General features: G+C 38.3%; 2 protein-coding genes across 5 annotated transcripts in view; one reads left to right on the plus strand and one right to left on the minus strand.

Annotated features, from left to right (window-relative positions):
- LOC112162959 (acyl-coenzyme A thioesterase 1) overlaps window positions 1-1,095 on the plus strand; it is a gene marked incomplete at its 5' end in the record, with an annotated part of 2,103 nt that extends 1,008 nt beyond the window's left edge. Inside the window, 1 exon segment of the mRNA XM_024298980.2 lies at window positions 237-1,095. Coding sequence (XP_024154748.1) covers window positions 237-845 — 609 coding nt within the window.
- The window catches only part of rph3aa (rabphilin 3A homolog (mouse), a), a 199,717-nt gene that overhangs the window by 31,261 nt on the left and 147,289 nt on the right, over window positions 1-21,167 (minus strand). The window lies entirely within an intron of this gene.

The raw sequence follows: 21,167 nt of genomic DNA on the forward strand, positions 1-21,167 counted from the left end.
ACATTGGAATGTTTTCTCAGCGATTTTCTTGAGAAAATCCTGATGTGGCCCGGCCTCAACTAGATTCCGCCTCCAGCGGCCCCCGGCTGATTTGAGCTTGAGACCCCTGCTGTAGACCCTTTGGTAAACATCTACATGTGAAAGTAAGGTTTAAAAAATAATGTTCTAGCATTTAAATCTGAGAGTTTCATTTATGATGTCTTTTTTAAAGACTGCGCACATTTCATCTGTTTCAGGTGGGCAGCAGAGGAGTTGGTGTGATATCTCGGTCAAAGGGGGGAGACATTGCCCTCTCCCTGGCTGCTTTTGTTCCAGGTATTGAGGCTGTGGTTTGGATCAACGGCTGCAACGCTAACGTGGGCATTCCCCTGTTCTACAAGAAACAACCCATTTTGTCCCCGATAATGTTTGACTTCAGTAAGGTGATTCCCACTGATTCTGGGGCTAATATAATCAAGTACGCTGTAGAAAATCCTCTGGATGAGAAGAACAAGGGCAGCCTGGTTCCTATAGAGCGTGCAGCGGGACGTTTCCTCTTTGTTGCCTCAGAAGACGACCTGAACTGGGACAGCACGGCCTATGTGGAGGCGATGGTGGAACGGCTGAAGCGTCATGGGAGGAGTAACTTTGAGACTGTATTTTACCCCGCTGCTGGACACTTGCTGGAACCACCTTATGGTCCATTTTGCCCCTCTGCCCTCCACGGGATGCTGAACTTCCCTGTCATGTGGGGGGGTGAGCCGAGGACCCATGCTGAAGTGGAAGTGAAGTTATGGAAAAAGATTCAAGAGTTCCTAAAAACTCACTTAAAGTGTGATGATGCTCACAGTAAACCCAGATTATAATTATTAAAAAGATAAAGAGAAAACACAATAATTTTACTTTTACGTTTTTGTCACATTTTAGTCCTACTCATCTCAAATCTGCAGGAACATGTATGTTCCTTTAGCAATCAAAGCTGTCAAATCAGATGAATTGAGATGTTAAGATTGAATTTCCTTTGGGTTCTGATTCAAATGTTTGTCTAATATGTAAATTAACTGATTTTGTTGATCTGAAACAACTGTTGTCATTAATAAATAATAAGTTAGAAAATGGTCTTTCTCTCAAAAAAAATTCTGGAACCAAGTTTTTGCAAATCCTCTATAAGTTGGTTCATACCCTTGTATGCATTTCTGTTAGGGTGATAATAATGTTATTCCAGCATGTTGAATGTTTAATATTTTCTAACCATAAAAATCTTTTGATGGTTGGACTCAGGCTTGAATCAGGAACTTAAGTGAAGAAAAGAAACCCAGAGTTTACTCTAGCCATGGGGGAGGAGGGCCAAAGGATGGTGAAATTTAAAGGACAGTAAATTAATTTAATGGCTGAATAACAAACAGTGGCTAATGGAAAACATCAGTTATATGGATGAATGAAAACTAAGATAAAACAAAATTTCAATCACACACAGAAGCTACAAGCAAAAGTGTTCCATAATAGTGTAAGAGTGCAGTGGGCAGAAGCTCAGAACATCAGAGTGAAACAACTTATAACACCAAAACATCAGGAGTTTCAACATTAGGAGCATTTTTCCCCAATAAATCGTCCTTTAAAGACTCAGAAGAAAGATTACTATTATTGTATAAAATTCACATAAGCTAACATCAAAGATCCAAAACCAAGATGATCTTAACGTCTTTCAGCTCTTTATTTGCTCAAATTTGATTCTGAAAATTCACATTCCATTGAAATACAAAAAAAAAAAACAACAGTGTGAAAGAGTTTGGACCTAGAGACAGCTGGAGGAAAAGTACTCTACCACTGGACAAGATAACTATTATTCACCATTTCATCATAATTTTTAGGGTTATGTCTTATTAGCAGCACTCTTGTTCTGCATGCTGTGGAAAATACTATACTATTCAATTGACTGAGCCTCTCAAAGCAAACCCTCCACTAGATGGCGCTTCAGTCTCTCAAATGCAGGTCTCTTAAATAGGTTTCTGAAAGTAGGCAATCTTCCTAGAAACACATGATTATAATTTATCCCATCAGTGTCTTAGGAAACAAGTATGGCAGTCTTATGAGGCAAAACAATATCACATTCACATAGACAAAAACAAGATAAGTGAATAAATTAAAGATACAGATAACATTTTAAAAGATGCATTAAAATTGAGACTTCGGCCCGCCCATTCCACTTGCTGTGTCACAAAAGGTTTTTTTCAAACAACATTTTTTCATCTGCTCCTAAATAAAATGAGTAAAGAAATACTCAGGATTCCAGTTTTTATCTTTTATATATGTTCTCCGTCATTAGAAAAACGCTACAAGAACATGCTAAAAGCAACATTTTTATTCTTATTGGGTCTTTAAAAATGAACAAAAGCAAAACGGTGAACGCCGCCGCAGTCCAAGACTCTTTAAAAGGAAACAACTTATCCACTGAAATCATTGCATTTACTTCATGCTAAATTTGAGACTTGTTTTTGCTAAGATTATAAACAAACCAATTTGAACATGTTTAAAACATCTAGATGGTTTTTGGTCTTTCATTATTACTGAGTGGTGTTTAAAGAACCCAGTTACCCTACATTTCTGCATGGTGTGATAACAATAAAGTTTGAAGAACAAATTTACTTCCATTAATACTAAGAAACAAAGTGTATGTAAAAATGAACAAAGAAAAACATCAACTTAACATTGGGCTCTGAATCTATTTTTTGTGTGCTTTTTTTTTGTTAATGGAATTATGGAAATGAATAACCTTTTGTGTGATATTTTAATGTTTCGGAAATAGTCTGTATATCATTAGCATATACCAAATGATCGATGATGAGATCTCCTGCAGACAGTGTGACAGGTTTTCACTTTAGGAGATCAATTAAAGCCGCTGTCTCTCACCATCGCTGTTCCTGATAGCCTTTGACACCTAGTTTCCCATTTTAACTTTATAGTTTGTTGAGCACACCAATAAGTCAAAATACACAGCACATCTGCCGTTTACGTAAGTAATTTTGTATGATTTACAACGTCAAATGCATTAGAAACGTCTAGGAATAAAAAAAAGAAGAAAAATAAGTTTGCTGTAAATACAAATCCTCTCTGTAAGAGTATAGAAACACACATCAGTGCAATGCTTTTCTTTAATTTGCTGTGAACTGTTTTTTCAAACTCTGAAACCCAATCCAGCAGTTTTGGAAGTTTTTCATCACCGGAACTAACATGGAAAAACAAACAAGTAAAACTTAAAAAAGAGAAACCTTAATAGACATCAGGGTACCATAATTGCTAATTCAGGCTCATACACTCACTGCCCACTTTATTGGGTACACCTGTCCAACCCTCGTTAACACATATTTCTAATCAGCCAATCGAATGGCAGCAGCTCAATCCCTGCAGTCATGTAGACATGGTCAAGACGATCTGTTGCATTTCAAACTGAGCATCAGAATGGGGAAGAAAGGTGAGTGAAGTGACTTTGAATGTGGCATGGTCTGAGTATTTCAGAAACGGATCCATCCTGCCTTGTATCAATGGTTCAGGCTCCTGGTAGGGGTGTAATGGTGTGGGGTGCACACTTTGGGCCACTTATTGCCCATTGAGCATGGTTACAATGCGGCAGCCTAGCTGAGTATTGTTGCTGACCATGTCCATTCCTTTGTGACCACAGTGTACCATCTTCTATTGTACAAACCTGGAGAGGACCAGGAAACATTTGGTCTCTGTCATCGACAACCAGAGTTACTTTACAAATTACTGACATGAACTTTTCCTATTAACCAAATATTTATTTTTTACATCACTACGCAAATACATTATTATAACAAAGCATAAAATGTGATTCCCTGGATTCTTTTTACAGCCTGTCTCTCACAGTTGGTGTGAATCTAGGATAAATAGAAAAGAGTAGAATTGAAAGACTTTATTCATCCCAAGCTGGGAAATTTAAATGTTGCAGCAAACAGATATTATTTACAGAAGATATAAAGATAAACATTATTTACAGAAGATATAAAGAATTAATATAAGAAAACAAATTGTGCAAATTATACTGTGTGGAATATAATAAGCAGTGTGCAATTTAAGGCAGTAATGACCATCAGTCATGACAACAGTCATCAGGTGATTATCTGTTACAAAGTGATGAGGTGTAATATAATCTTATTGCAAACGGAAAAAAATGATTTCTTGTAGCTTTTCCTAGAACAGTGGAGTTGGTTGAGGCTTTTGCAGAAGGCGCTCCGTTGTTTGTCCAGAACCAGGTGGAGAGGGTGGTCTGGGTTATCCATGATGGATAACAGCTTGTTGAGGGTCCTCCGCTCCACCACTGCTTCATTAAGTGGCTCTTTTGATCAGTTTGTTTAGTCTGTTATTGTCACTTGCAGTCACTGTCACTTAATAGATGCCATGAAAATGCATCTATTAAAATTTGATCTGCATAAACATTGCAGACTAAAATCCTCTCTTATGGGGGACAACTTCCAGAATCTGTGACTGTTGCTCCACTATGCATATGAATAAAAGACGTGAGACGTGGTCTTGTTTGGACCACATCTCACTGCAACAAATGGGACAAGGGAAAGTCTCTTGTGGTCAGAAAACTGTTATTAAAATCAAAAACACAAGATGTCAGAAAAGCAGTATTTATATCTAAAAAAAAAGAGACATGGAGACAAAAAGAGCAACCTTTATTTGAGGTCTTGGAGCTAAAAGGCTTAAGGGATTTTTGAAGTAGAATATCTTACATTTTGCTCATGCATCTTGTGAAAAATAAATAAACTTTCTAATAGAAAAGTTTAGCAGCTTTCTAGGGCAGCAACAATCAAGACAATCAGAATGACGTTTAATTTGAAGTCGTAATTATTTCCTCTTAAATTAAATCTATAATTTGGCATTATTTTGCAGAGGATCGCAGCTCACATGACTTTGGAGGAACTCTTGGATCTTCTTCCACACTTCAGCTGCTGTGTGGGACCTCGGTTCACCCCCCACAGGAGTGGTGTTTTTAAAAACCAGTTCAAGCTGGAGGGGCAGAATGGGCCATAAGGGGGCTCTAGCATGTGTCCAGCTTTAGGATAGCACACACTCTCAAAGCTTTTGTAAATTGTATTTTGTATTTTTTTTATTTTTTTACTTATGCACAAAATGTATTATATGAGTTACAAATCAAGAATTACACACGCACAAATCCTAATTTATGCACAAATCAAGAATTATGCACCCACAAATCGGAGCCTATTTTCTCTCCATAGAAAAGAGAACTTTCAAAATTAAACCAAAGAAAGAAGGGAGTGACCGACAAACAACATATTATTCTCCCTTATGTGTCAACTATGTGCAGGAAACTTGGAAGGATCTTCAAATTTTAACATCCCTGTTCATTTCAAACCTAACAAACTTAGAAACACAACTGGTCTTTGATGGTTTTTCTTATTCTAGTTTTTTTTAGGGTTTAAAGGTCCTTTAGATAAGGGCAAAATCAACTTTTTTGAGCTTTTAAGTGTATTATGCTATTCTTTTCTCACAAAAACACCCCAAAATTGTATTTTGATCCTTCCACACATCTCTGAGCATTCCTCTAAAAACCTGCAGTCTGGACACCAGCCTCTCCAAACCCACAAAAACACGAGCGTGTTCTCAATGACATAGACAACCGAAGAGCAGCTCCCTCCAGGAAGAGTCTGTGCTGCATGCACCAACCCCAGGCTAACACACACACAGCCGCTTTCTCTGCAGAGCTCGCGGGGATCGGCTAAACATTTTTATTTTATATGCACAATACCGTATATCTGTCAGTGGGGGCCTGTGCCTAATTGAAGCCAGTCTCCCATAAACAGCGGGTCTAAGAGGTTCTTGTCACTTTAGATGCCGCTCTTCTTTGAGACCCCACTCCCACCTCCTTAACCCCACCCCAATCCGGGCTTGCGCACAGTCATGCAGACGCTGGGTTTCTGTGGTTTTTGTGCTGTGATCCACCGTAGCGATGTCCAAGAAATACTCATTCAATTTAGTTTTTAAACTTCATGTGGTGGCATATGCCAAAGAACATTCCAGTAAGAAGTTTACATGATAATTCTGGGTATAAAGATATGGTTTACTCTGAAAGCTTAAGAAAAGCATGCAATAGGCCCTTCAAAAAACCAGTTACCTCATTCAGTTTCAAGTTATTGACTGATATTTTTATGTAACTCATAATATTTCTAGGATCACACTGTTCTCTGATAGCTTGAATTATTTTCTAACATGTTACTCATTATTAGACAAAATTTGTCAACATTGGTTACTGCAGTAAGAAATTAATCCCTTCTTAAAAGGATTCAGATCCAACACTTTAAAGTTAACTGATTGACATGAATGACAGGAAGTGTGAGAACCACAAATGCTTTGTTGGCCAACAGAGCAGCTCTTCTCTCTGAGATTTTGGTGCACAGCAGGGAATTGACCTTTTCCTACAAGAGACAGAAAAGGTGCTTTGAAAATGGTTTTTGCCTTTATTTTGAAAAGATGTATACTGTTTTTATGGTTCTCTCTATAAGTGTTAATGTTTTACTACATGTGTCATATTCTTTTGTTGGATTCCTTTTTTCTCATACCTCTGCCATCCATCCATCCATCTTCTTAACCGCTTCTTCCCTTTCGGGGTCGCGGGGGTGCTGGAGCCTATCCCGGCTACTGATGGGCGAAGGCGGGGTACACCCTGGACAGGTCGCCAGTCTGTCTCAGGGCCTCAATCACACACACATGCACTCTCACATCCATAGGGGCAATTCAGAGTCATCAATTAACCTATGAAGCATGTTTTTGGATGGTGGGAGGAAGCCGGAGTCCCCGGTGAAAACCCACGGGGAGAACATGCAAACTCCACACAGAAAGGTCCCAGCCGGGAGTCGAACCGGGGCCTTCTCGCTGTGAGGCAAGAGCGCTAACCACTGCGCCACCGTGCAGCCCTCATACCTCTGCCACTAGTATTAATACTCTTTGCAATAAAAATGATTTGTGTTGTAAAAATACAAGAATTGGCCTAATAAACACAGCATAGCAAAGGAGTGGTGGATTTTTTTCCAACAACTCTTTTTGACAACATTATCTTGTTGGAAAGCCTGTTAAACGCCCTGTGTCATGATTGTGAACTTTGGTTCAGGTTTTCAAGTTTAAGTACAAGCTTTATTGTCAGTTCAACATGTGTACTGGACACATGGTGAATCAAAATTGTGCCATCTTACTCTTCCAGGCATAGAAAAAACACAGATTGTGTGCAGGATGATTTGAATCGTTGACAATTGTCAGCACTTTTTGGGTTAGGTGGGTGGTATATGAGGTGTATGTGGTCATGAAAGTCTACGAACAGCATTCTCACAGATGAGTCCTTTTTGTCAAAGTGGGTAAGGGGTGGCTGGGTGGAGAGCAGAGCAGATTGCATCCTCTATGGATCGTTGGGTCTGTATGCAAACTGAGAGAGGTCCAGTATTACGGTAAATACATGCCAAAACATACAAGCATAAATAATACTCACAGGAGCTAGAATCACACACACACAAGTTTAATCCACACACACATGTGAAACTGAATGTGAAGTTGCAGGATAAAAGAGGAACATGTGAGAAAAAATGTGTACTTGTGGAATATAATGTGGGAACTTGCTTGGCAAAAACCTTAACTTGTTTGTAATAATGTTGCAAGTGAATAAAAATCACACACACAAGATTTAACTTGAGGTTTTGGGGAAAAAAACAACTTGTAAGACTGTGTTGGAAAAAATCTTTCCTTGTAGATTCCCCCATGAAAGTTTTTTGTACCATAACTAACTTGCAAGGAGGAGGGATCAGGTAGGTGGAGTTCTCGTCAGAAATCAAGTAACCTAACACTCAACCTTAATAAACGTCAAAGGTATTTAGTTTTAACATGGTGACGCGGTGGAGCTAGCATAGCGCCAACTCCAGCCAACAAGACCAAGGGAATAGTTCATATTTTTTTTACTTAAACTTGTGTGCGTGTGATTTTAGCTCGTGTGTGTTTTATTTATGCTGGTATGTTTTGGCACATAATTACCTTAATAGTCCAGTGTGTGTGTGTGTGTGTGGGGGTGTGTGTGTGTGTGTGTGTGTGTGTGTGTGGTGGGAGTTGATATGTGACATGACTAGCCATTCAAAACACTTCATGATAATAGGCATCAGTGCCTTAGGGCGGTACTCGTTGAAACAGGTTGGTGAGGGTTTCTTTGGTGCAGGTGTGATGTTGGTGGCTTTGAAGCATGATGGGACAATGGATTGCTCCAAGGAGATATTAAAGATGTCTGTGAAGACATCCTATAGCTCCTCTGCACAGTCCTTCAGCACCCGACCTTAGATGTTGTCTTGGCTTGCAGCTTTCCGTGGATTGATGGGTTTGTCAGTTGTTATGATTTGTGGCCATTTCCTGTTTTGAATTATCCCTTAGTTACACCAGTTTCAGATTCATGATCCACAGCTGCTTTTATTTCTGCCAATCACCCTCAGCCTATTCAAGTGTGTGGTTTTCAGTTAACCCTTGTCAGGTCATCGGTTCTGTTCTGCTCTCCCACCCTTTGCGTTGGTCCTCCACCAACACTTCCCAATACTTTATTTAAATTGAACCAAGTTTGTAAAGAGAATGCATATGTGGCACAAGCAGCACAGTGGAGAATGTGGGTTTAACTACCAACACCAACCATTCTCTATTGGGGCTTTATTTAGTCTTTAGTGACTGTGATGATTTAAGTCTGACAAAATAAGAAAAAAAAAATCAGTTTATTATTTTATCAAACAGGAGCTCCATCTATTCCAGATAAATAACATATGTCATTTCTGATTCTAGGAGCAAAATTCACTGTCAGTTGACTGGCTGCAACTGGATGCCACGTCAGGATGGGCATTACTAGACTTAGGCAAGGCAAGTTTATTTGTATAGCATATTTCATCTACAGAGACAATTCAAAGTGCTTTACATAAAACATTTAAAGAAACAATCAAACGAAATAGTAAACATGCGATCATTAAAATAAAATTAAAATAGAGTAAAAAGATTTTAATGTAAAACAAGCATAGATGAACAGCAAATGATTGTCTAAGTCAGGGCTGTCAAACTCAATCACACAGGGGCCAAAATCCAAAACACACCTTAGATCAAGGGCCGAACAGGATAAATGTTTATTGAACACTCTAAAACTAAGTTTTTAAAACTTTAGAAACATAACTTTTAAACATTACTATGAATAAAAAAAGCCAGGAATATTATTCTATAATAAATCAACTCAAACCTTGAATAACTTTAAATATTTCACTCTCTATAAAAATAAATGTTGTCAACATTATACATTGGGCCATTGAAAACAATAAAAAAATGATCAGGGGTGCTGGATATAATTACCCAGAGGGCTGGATCCTGCCCAGGCCTTGACCCCTTTCTCAGTATTGACAGACTGATTACCTGAGTAAAGCTTGTATCACGGTTGAGTTACAGAATTTCAACACTCTTGGTACTCATCACTAATGACACATGAACTTCCAACATGATATGTTAGAGTGCTACCAGTTCCCTCCTGGACCTCTTCTCCTCCAAACAAAGCACCGGTTTCCCCAATCCAGTTTGAGGGTGATGCCCTCTCTGTCCTTGAGGGTGGTGTGACCCCAGCCTTTCCCTTCGTACTTTGCTTTTAGAAAAATGGAAGAACACAGAAGAAGTGCTTATTAACTAGGGGAGGGGAACATAACTAATTTTTAGATGCATCAATTATGAGCCATAAACGATTCTGAATCATTTTATGAATTTTAAATAATTGATAATCAAAAAATATATAAATTAAAACAAAAGTAACAAGCTGAACTAAACACAGGTCGGTTTTCACTCAGACTTTTTGAAGGCCACACAAATATGGCTGACCGGCCCGACTGGTTTTGGATAAGTCATGCGGTGTGTAATCTCTGTCAGACCAAAATTAAGTATGTAGAGAACAAGACAAATAAGCAACATTTTGTTATACAGTTCCATCTGGATGAGGGGAGGTTAGAAACCATTCGGGCGCTACTGACATGAGTTTGGTTTTAACAAGTTCTGCTGCAAACACCTCCAATGGGGGGGCCAGAGTGCAGTGGTGGGGCGGTCGACCTCTTACCGGATGATTGCAGGTTCCATCATTCCCGTCTTGACTCTGGTGGAAGGTTGGCGCCAGTGTCTGACAGTGTGTGAATGGGACTGTGCACTTCACAGCATGACTGAAAAGCACTTTAGGTGTTCCAGGAAGGTAGACAAGCTCTATACAAGTGTACGCCATTTAAAGGTCATAAAAACATAGTGGATATCCTGAAGAAATTTCCACCATCGTCAGAAAAGGTAAGGCGAATGACGAAGTCAAGCAGAACTTTACAGCAAAGGACTTGAGACCACATTCAGTGGTGGAGAATGAGGGCTTCCAAATGTTGCTCCATATGTTACAGCCAACATACAACATCCCTTCCCAGTGCTTTTTCACCGATACGGTCAACCCGGCAATATATACGGAGACAAAAGCTGAAGTCATGGCAGCAGTTGTAAAAGTCAACAGGTGCTAAATGATGCTAAATGGAAGAAGCTAGATCAATTCTTTTCTGATATACCTCTGCAACCTCTGCTTGGAAATCAACCCCACCTGAACAAACATTTAAACAAGCAGCTATCACCTACTTTGATATCTATACCTTGAAACCTGGTTCAAAATACTTAAGGATAAAAATATGGAGAGGGTGCTAGAATCCTAAGATGGCCAGCCTATGACACAGAATTTACACCACCAAATATGGACAAATGGTTTAGACTGTGGTTACACAAATGGAAAAACGTCCACATGTTCTAATACAAACAAATTCTACGGGATGAATAAAGATATACGTACATGGACATAAACTGCAATACTAGCGGTGTAAAATGATGTAGTCATGCTTCCCTGAAACAACTCTGCTGAACATGTAGAATTTTTTTGTTTTGTTTTTATTTGTGTTTTGTTTAATTTTTTGCTTTGCTTTTTCTTTCATTTCTTAAGTGGTAGGCTTAAATAAGCAAAGCTTCTGCCTGCTCCCTTTCAAATATGTGTCTGTAGAATTCGTGTTGTTGTTGCTTTTATTATCCACTATTTGTGCGCATGTGCTTTACTATTAACAGGTTTGAAACTAATTTAAATAAATAAATAACAAAGGTATTACAGGTTATTGGAAACTATGTAAAAAAAACATCTTTAAACGTTATCAACAGCTACAAGAAATAAAAAAAATGGGAAAACACATATATATATTTGAGATTCATCCAGTTTAGAAACGTCTTTGACAGACAAAGGAAGTCCACTAATGAGAAAAGGACAAAAGAAGTGTTGTGCCGTCATGCAACACTTCAGTAATGCGTTGCATGTCGGTCCAAAGCTGAAATTAAAATCTGCCTCTCTCCTTGCGTCAGAATCAGTTGATTTGCAGTGATTGTGTGAACAGTCAAAGACGTGCAGTACTTCAAAGAATGTGTGCTATTAATGTGTCAAGGGTGATATATATATATTTTTTCCTTAACTTGTCCTGTCCAACAGCAAACAGATAAGCACTGAGAGCCTCTTGTGTTGGTCAGATTTCACTCTCTCAACAGTGGTTATTGATCTTCTGACAAGCAAAGTGTACATTTGGATAAACCCCTTTTGTATTTTATGCGAAACTTTATTTGTATTGATTGTGTTTGTATCTCTTTCTTTTTTTTTTTAAAAAAGAGAAAAAAATTAACAGAGGGAAGTAGCATCATAAAACAAGCGGTGATGTCTCTTGTGATAAAGGGTTAATAAATCATAAATCTAGGACAGGAGACAAGATGTTTTTTTTAATTGGCTTCATTTTTGCATTGCTATTAAGCATTACATATCGGGATCATTTTGTTCTAACATGTGATGTTTTCAGTACTCTGAGTGTTTTTAACTTTACCTCAATGTGGTTATGTTTACAGATGCAGCTTAATAATCAACAGTTTGTTTAACTCTGAGAAAAAAAGTCAACATCATTCTTTAAAGTTAAACTTCTGTTTCCCTTTCATTAAAAAAATGAAGTAAAAGAGTGGGACTTTTATAGTTACAATAAAACATTCACCACTTCAAAGTTCTCCAAACTTTTTCCAGAATTTCACTCATCAGTGTGAAAGTAAGAAACCTCTCTTTGATCAATAGGAGTTTTTTCCTCAGTATTGTTCACGTAAATATGAAGGTGAGCAATTGTGCTCTACTATGGTAGATGGTAGAATGTAAAAATAGGGGTAGGCCCAGTCACCCCCACATCAAGCCCTCGGCGAAGCAGCAGCGGCTCCCAGAAACCTGTGTGGGATAGCAGATCAAGGAAATTTGCACATCAGGCAACACAATCTTCGCCTCTCAGACCAGACAAGAGAAGAGGCGTTTACACATTTACCACTGTCTGGTTTTTCTTCTTTGTTCCCCTGAATATGGTGGCCGAGAAGTGCAAAACAATAATACATTTACCTGAAACACTTTTACAATTTTATAGAAGCACTTTTACAAGTTAGACCGAAACACTTTTACAAGTTAGACCGAAACACTTTTACAAGTTAGACCGAAACACTTTTACAAGTTTGACCACAGATGGTAAAGTCGATCGGAATATGGACCTCTCCCCCTGCGTGTTCCGTTGAGGAGTTCCGGTTTGTCCAGTTAATATACACTGTGAGCCCCAAAGTGATTCTGTAGAGTTGAGTGAGGAGAAGACCGGGTAAACGGGCATAGAACGGGTAGCAGTTTATTCCAGAGGGCCCAGTAAGAACCAGGGCAGGAAAACACAGTAAAAAACGGCTAAATGACCGTGAAAAACAGGCATCAAAAACAACGTTCTATTGTTGTCTGTACCATTCGTCCAATGCACTGCTACGTAGTGTCACTTGTCTGAACTTACCTCAATAGCAGTCGAAGCCGAGTGGCTATGTTGCTGGACCTCAGTGCGAAAGACCTGCGTTCGAATCCAGCCCTGGCTGCACTTATTTTTATTCTTTGTTGCTGACATACAACACAGGTCTTTCGACTGTACCATCTATGGTCAAACTTGTAAAAGTGTTTTTGTCAAATTGTAAAAGTGCTTCGATCAAATTGTAAAAGTGTTTCGTTCAAACTTGTAAAAGTGCTTCTATAAAATTGTAAAAGTGTTTCAGGCAAATGCATTATTGTTTTGCACTTCCCGGCCACCGTACCTGAATGAGGACATCCAACTATACAAAAGTAAATATCCACGTAAAGGGGCCATACCATGGAAAAAAACAAACCTTTTGAGCTTTTAAGTGTAATATACTGTTCAGTTCTCACTACAAACAACCCCAGCGCAGTATTTTGATTTGTTCACGCATTTCTGAGTAATCCTCTAAAAACCTGCTCTCAGTACCACCCTCCCATACCCATGAAAACGAACGGGTTCTCGTGTGCTGATGTCACAGAGTGAGACAGGAAGTGTCTGCTCTGCCAGCACCGCCCCCAGTCAAACACCAACATTCAATTTCTCCACAGAGCAAGCTGTGATCAGCAAAACCTTTCATTTTAGATGAGCCATACCGTACATCATGCAATTTTCCTGTCTTCAATAAATTCCAGCTCGAACAGGTGTTCGTTGGTTTAGACCAGACATGGGCAAACTACGGCCCGCGGGCCACATCCGGCCCGCCCCACGTTTAGCCGCTGAACAACATTAGAAAGGCATGCTTTTTTTCCAATCTGGCCACACAGATCAAGACCCCCATAGAACGTGACACGTAGAATGTTGTGTTTTTTTTCTACAAGTAGATCACATTTTGCGTTTTGCTGATTCTTTCAGAGCAATTGTGCTGCTGTTTTTTTTCTTTTTTTTAAACACCACAGGCAGTTCTGTGTCCTGATTGGCTGGAGACCTTATCAATAGGGATGTCCCGATCCGATCACGTGCTCGGAAATCAGCCCCGATTACGTAATTTAGGACTCAATCGGAATCGGCTGTCACATGCCGATCAGCGGCCCGATATTTTGTTTTTATCGTACTGAAAAAGTGTTATATTTTAAGAATGCAACTTTATAAAATTCTTCCGGTTTGAATGACCAAAGACGACCATTTTTTTTTTTTTTTTTTTTTGGTTTGGTTTATTGTTCATGCCTTTTTTTTTTTCTTTTACAAGGAAACATACATTAAACATACTTGGGCTTGAACAACTGGAACAGTGTGAAGAAAACAAATTCTTATATAATCTGTTCCTTTTTTCTAAACAAAACAGAAACAAGAAAACAAGAAGACGACATTTTAACAGAGAAAACAAATCCTCAAGACTTTATATCTCTACCCCTCCCTAATCCATCTCGGTCTATGGTTTACATTTATTGTCCCGATAAATTTTCCTTCATGTATTTATCTAATATCCTATCCTTAAAGATTATTTTAAATGCAGCTATGCTAGTAGTTTCTTTCAATATTGTGTCCAGTGAGTTCCATAGTTTGACTCCATAAACTGATATGTGTGTCTGTCTCAGGGTTGTGCGTGCAAATGGGACTTTGAAACTGTTTTTCCTTCTGTTGCTATTGTCTTCTGAAATAAATGAAAAAGCTGACTGAATGATGTTTGGGAGAGCTTTTAATTTGGCTTTTAACATAAATAATAATGTTTTTAAGTCAACTAAATCTGAAAACTTTAGTAGTCGTGATTCAGCAAACAGATTATTTGTTCTCTTCTGCCTTTTTTGTTGATTATTCTTATCGCTTTTTTCTGTAAGATAAATAAAGGCTTTGTATGAACTGAATATGCTTTTCCCCAGATTTCAAGGCAGTAACTAAAATATGGTAAAATAAAAGAACAATATAACATGCGTAAACATTGACTGTTAAATAAATCTTTTACTCTATAAAGAATTCCAATATTTTTGCTAATTTTCTTTTTCAAATGATTAATGTGAGATTTCCATCTTAATTTTTCATCCAAAATAACTCCAAGAAATTTTATTTCACTTACTTTGCAAATGTCAACTTGATCAATGTTTAATGTTAAATTTTCATCTGTTTGCCGATTACTAAAAATCATAAACTTTGTTTTCTTCCAATTCAAATATAACTTATTTTCAGAAAACCAATTTTTCACCTTGGTTAGTTCTTCTTTTAGCGTTAACATCAGCTCAAGTACATTTGATCCAGAGTGGAAAATGGATGTGTCATCGGCAAACAATAAAAACTGGGTTATTTTGGAAACTTTGCAAACATCATTTATAAATAAAATAAAAAGTAGGGGACCTAATACAGATCCTTGTGGAACTCCAGTGGTAATCTCTAGGTGATTTGAATTTGTTCCATTTACTTGGACATACTGTTGTCTATTGGTTAGATAACTTTTAAGCCACTGGAATGACAGACCTCTAATCCCATATATAGGTAGTTTAGATAACAGTAAATCATGATTAATTGTATCAAATGCTTTTTGTAGATCAATGAACACTCCAGCTGTGTATTGTTTGTTATCTATTGCAGTTGTAATCTTTTCAATTAGCTCAATTAGAGCCAGCGCTGTAGATCTTTGTGACCTAAATCCATATTGTTTTTCACTAAGTATTTCATTTTTTTCTAAAAAAACTTTTAGCTTGAAAGCAAACAATTTTTCAAGGATTTTGGAGAATTGTGAGAGTAATGATATAGGTCTATAATTATTAAATAGATGTTCTTCACCACTTTTAAAGATTGGTATAATTTTTGCTACCTTCATTTTCTCAGGAAAAACACCAGACTGTATTGATAAATTGAAAATGTAAGTCAATGGTTTGATGATGCAATCAATTGTTTTTTTTTACGATTTTCATATCAAGTTCATCACTGTCAGTAGATGATTTGTTTTCACTTTTCTTTACTATAGCTAATATTTCACTCTTATCAACATCTCCAACAAACATAGATTGTAGGATTGTGTCTATACTGTGCATTTTATGATTACTGGGACTATCTATTGAATTAGCTAAATTTACTCAAATATTAACAAAAAAATTATTAAATTGATTTGCTACTTCTTTGCTATTATTTATTACCAGATCATTATTAACAAAGTAATCTGGTAGCTTTGGTTTTTGTAAGTTCGGATGAATTGCTTCATTCAGAATCTTCCATGTTGCTTTCATATTCCCTTTCTGCTCTATCAGTTTTCCATTATAATAATCTATTTTAGCTTTCCTTAAAGTTTATTTTTATAAGTTTTGTATTTCATATCATTATTCACCGTATGGTTTTTCATAAAATCTTTATACAGTTTGTTTTTCTTTCTGCATGCTTTAGTTAGTCCTCTTGTCATCCAGGGCTTAGTGAGTTTTGACGTTTCCTTAAATAACTTTAATGGGCAGCATTTATGATATAGAGAAATATAAATGCCCAGGAAGCTTTCATAAGCAATATTCACATCGGTCACATAAACTTTTGACCAATCCTGGTCAAATAAACTTTTTCTAAACTCGTTGACTGTTACTTCTGTTCTCTGCCGATAACAATTTAACTGTTTCTGAATTTTAGTTTTCAATGGGTGCAAGTCAAAAATAGTGAGAACAGGCAAATGGTCACTAATATCATTATGTAGTAAGCCACTTTGAACAACTGCCCCCACATTATTAGTAATAATATTGTCAATTAATGTGGCACTGGAACTTGTGATTCTGCTTGGCTGTGTGATTACTGGTAAGAGTGATCTAGCTGTTAGAGTCTCTAAGAAATAAGACGTGTCTCTGCAGTTGTTTGGGTTTAGAAAATCAATGTTAAAATCTCCTCCCATTAATAAGGTTTTGTGTTGATTCTGAGTATCTAATAAAATCTCAAGACTATCTGTAAATTGGTTTGCAGTTGAGCCTTGAGCTTTGTAAATACATGCAGCAATGACATTTCTGCTTTCACACATCTCAATTTCAACAGCTACACATTCCAGGACCCCTTCAATTGCAACAGACATTTCTTTCACCAGTTTACTTCTCAACCCATTGTCAACATACAACGCCACTCCACCCCCTCTTTTTCCTTCCCGATTTATGTGGTATTGTTTATAACCCTCCATTTCAAATTCCTCATCTCTATCTTTATCAAGCCATGTTTCAGAGAGTGCTACCAACTTGAACTTAAGTCATACTAGTGAGATACTCTTTTAGCTTATTGAAGTTAGCATAAATACTTCTTATGTTAAAATGTATGTATGACATAATATCTGCTGACTTAACAACTGAATTAATGTGTATATTAATGTCATCCTCCGAGAAATATTTGCAGTTATCAATAAATTTATTATGAAAATTAATATCTGGGTCCCTATCTTTGTCAAAATCACACAATTGATCATTTTCATTTCTCATATCTTCCATCATTTGCTTTTGATGTTTTTTTTTTTTAAATTAAAGTCAACTGATATCCAAATATCCACATAACTAGAACAAATATATTCTTTAAGTTATTTATAAGGACAAATAAATACATATACTTAAGCGACCGCAGCACCTCCCCTTTCTCGTCCCTCCCTGATCCCACCTATCGGATCTGTTCCTCCCCCCTTTCATTCAGAAAGAAAAACATTCAATGAGAGTGGCGTCATCACTCCCGAAATTCAAGCAAATCATAGTTGTGCTTATTCTGGTCACTTTCATTGTCCTGAGTCAAGATTGAATCAAAACAAAAACAAACAAAGTCATGTCCACAAGCACCATCAAAGTATGCAGTCACACACGCCTCCAGGCGTCTCACCGTCTCATCAGGATCTGCCAGGTAGTCCCATCAGTTTGTTATATTCAAGGTTGAAATGAAGTTTGCAGCTTGATCTGCTTCCTGAAATATGTAGTCATTGTTGTCCTTAGTCAGTTTGATCGTGGCGGGATACAGGAGGAAAGCTTGATATCCTTGTTTCCGCGCGTCATGCATCACTGGATAGCATGACTTGCGGCGTTCGATAGTTCGGCAACTTCCAGGCGTTGTTTTAACTGTGTGTTTTCTTTGCGTATGGTCTTTATTTCTTCCGTGTGCTTGGTTAGATTTGCGTGCATACTGTCAATACGTTTCTCAAGTCGGTGGACTCTTGCTTCAGCCTTTTCATCGACCTCTTTGAAATATTTGGCCATAAGGTCCTCCATGGCTTTCATCAGGCCGGGGCTGGATTCTCCGAGCTGTTTGTCAACTTCAGTCATCTTCTGGCGTCCGGATGCCTGCCTTGTTTCTCTCATTGACAAAATAGCTTTTGCTTAGAGTGATATTAGCAGAAGGAAGCAGGATGCATATGTTGCATACCAATAGTTTTGGTTAATTTCCAGGAGTGGATGTCGCCAACTTCATCACGCTGCCGCCATCTTGTCAATTATATTATAAGAGTGGTCACGTGACCACAGACGTACATGTCACGACATTTTACTGTCGTAAAATGCATCGGAATACGGCAATAACAGTTCGAAGGGGTAACATGTGCAAAAAAGATGTCGGCTGTTTGGACTTTTTTCACCATTGACGAAAGTGATACCGCAATTGCAATCTGCAACACGTGCAAGATGAAAGTTTCAAGGGGGGGTAAAGAAAAGGCTGCTTTTAACACGACAAATCTGATCCGACATCTAAAAAACAAACATCCGCAACGTTACACGGAGTTCGCTAAGTCATCACAGCCACCCAGAACAACACAGCCTACGCTACTTCAGACACTCAAGAAAAAAGAGAAAATGCCGCGCGATGGTGAGAAGGCTCAAGCCATAATATCCAAGATTTCCCAGATGATTGCGATAAGTGACCAACCATTCGCCTTCGTAGACAACCCGGGGCTCATCATGTTACTGGACTTCTTGGAGCCCCGTTTTGATATGCCGTCTCGTCACTATTTCACGGAGAAAGCTCTGCCAGCGCTCCAAAAGAAAGTTAAGGACAAACTTCTGGGCTTGCTAAAGGACGTGCCTTTTATTTCGTTCACCACAGACATTTGGAGTTCGTCTGTTGCTCCAATGTCGCTGTTAAGCCTCACCTCTCAGTGGGTGGATTCTGCTTTTGTTTTGCGCCATGCGACCCTGCACGCACAGGAGTTTCGAGGATCCCACACAGCTGAACGAATCAAAGAGGCTGTGGAGAAAATGCTCACGAACTGGGGCATTGACAAACAACGAGTCCACGTCATTTTTCGGGACAATGCAGTAAACATGAAAAGAACCATGAGTGAGATGGGAGTACGAAGTGCAGGTTGTGTCGCGCACTTATGTCAACTTTGCGTGCACTAAGGTGTACTTGCTCAACGTAGAGTCACAGACACCCTGGCCATTGCGAGGAAGATAGTGGGTCACTTTAAACATTCCCCTCTGGCATACTCACGGCTGGAAGACATCCAGACAGAGTTAAACATGGATATTAAGCGCCTGCAACAAGATGTCCAGGTAAGATTAATCTCTGCAACAGATTTGACTATTTTTGTTGTTATTGTTTAAACATGTCTTGCTGTTTACACAAAACTTGTGTTTATTACATCTTGTGCAGACTAGATGGAACAGTAGCCTCTACATGCTACAGAGCCTAATGGAACAAAAACGGCCTCTCAGCGTTTATTCCACTGAACGCACACTACCAGCTGTTCTGACAGCTTACCAGTGGGATTTGATGAAGAAAGTTGCAGATGTGCTCTCCCCCTTTGAGGAGCTCACAAGGGAGGTGAGCAACTGACGCAACTGTAGCGGATGTGATCCCTGCCATAACAGGTAATCGTATTTCTATATATTATTTAAAACAAACGGTCACACCATAATTAATTTCTTTTTTAGTCCTTAGACGTATTTTAACTGGTGATGAGGAAGATGACCAGGGAATTAAAAGCATGAAGAAAACCCTCTTGGAGGCAGTGGAGAAGCGCTTTGCTAGCATTGAAACTGAGCCCCTCTTCTACATTGCCACCTCACTTGATCCCAGATACAAAGATTGGTAAGTACAGTGAAATATGGTAGACTATAAAAATGTTCATGCACAGTAAAGTCATTTACAGATAGTTTTAACCAAGTAGATACTTTTAATTTATTTCTACTTTGTATTTTGATTAATGATTGGGTTTTTTAAGTGCATATAGTCAAAGCAATTATAAGGCTGTAACATGTGGCATGTCCTAAAACATTTATATATTTGTATTTTAATTTTTTAGCTTCTTCATAAAGTCAGCTAACCTGACCCTGGCAAAGGAACATCTCATCCAGGAGCTGGTGAACAAAGAGGAAAAAGCCAGGGCTGTTGTTTCAGAGGCAGCTGCCGACCCTGACACCAAAGCACCACGGCTTGAGGCATGCAGCACCTTGGACTGTGCATTTCAGGAGATCTTGCAAGAAAGACAATCTGTGTCCCGGTCCGTGAGTAGTACGTCAGCAGAAGTGCAGGTCTGCACATGCCTCTCTGAGCAAACCATCCCTAAAAGAGATGACCCACTTCGCTATTGGAAAGAACGTGCTCTTCAGTTCCCTTCCATGGCTGCACTTCCAGCCCAGTATCTCTTTGCCCCTTGCAGCTCTGTACAGAGTGAAAGGCTCTTCAGTTCTGTTTCCAATGTTCTTGATGAGAATCAGAACAGGCTCAAATCAGAAAATGTTGAAATGTTGGTTTTCATTAAAAAAAACATAAACTTTATCCTTTAAGCCACAAAGGGCTTTGCTTTATGACACTGTTGCACTTTTTGCTAATTTGTTTACATGCCGAATGGGCAATTTAAGTTCAGCTGCTTTAATTTAATTTAAATTTATGTTACATGTTTTATCTATTTTCAGTATTTTCACTAGTAAATGGTGAACAGTTTTTGTTGAAATGTTAATACTTGAATGTTCATACAAGATACTCAACAGAAGTTTTCTGTTATAGTGTTGCACTATTACTTGAGTGTTCAAGCTACCTCTAAGAGAAATACACTGCTTTAATGTTAAATAACAAAATAAAGGTGTATAAAATTAAACGGAACAACATGCATCTTTTATTTTACATCTGTTCACTTTTTAAAAATGTGTTATAAAAAAATCGGATCGGGACTCGGTATCGGCAAATCTTTAAATCTAGTGACTCGGAATCGGATCGGGGCCAAAAAAACCTGATCGGGACATCCCTACTTATCAATCAAATCCTCTCTGACACGTCTCCATGTGTGCAGCTCTGAGTGAATTATGGCTTTTTTTATTTGTCAAAACTCCACTTAGAAATAAAACA

The sequence above is a fragment of the Oryzias melastigma genome, linkage group LG12 (genome assembly GCF_002922805.2).
Source record: "Oryzias melastigma strain HK-1 linkage group LG12, ASM292280v2, whole genome shotgun sequence".
Classification (NCBI taxonomy): Eukaryota; Metazoa; Chordata; class Actinopteri; order Beloniformes; family Adrianichthyidae; genus Oryzias; species Oryzias melastigma.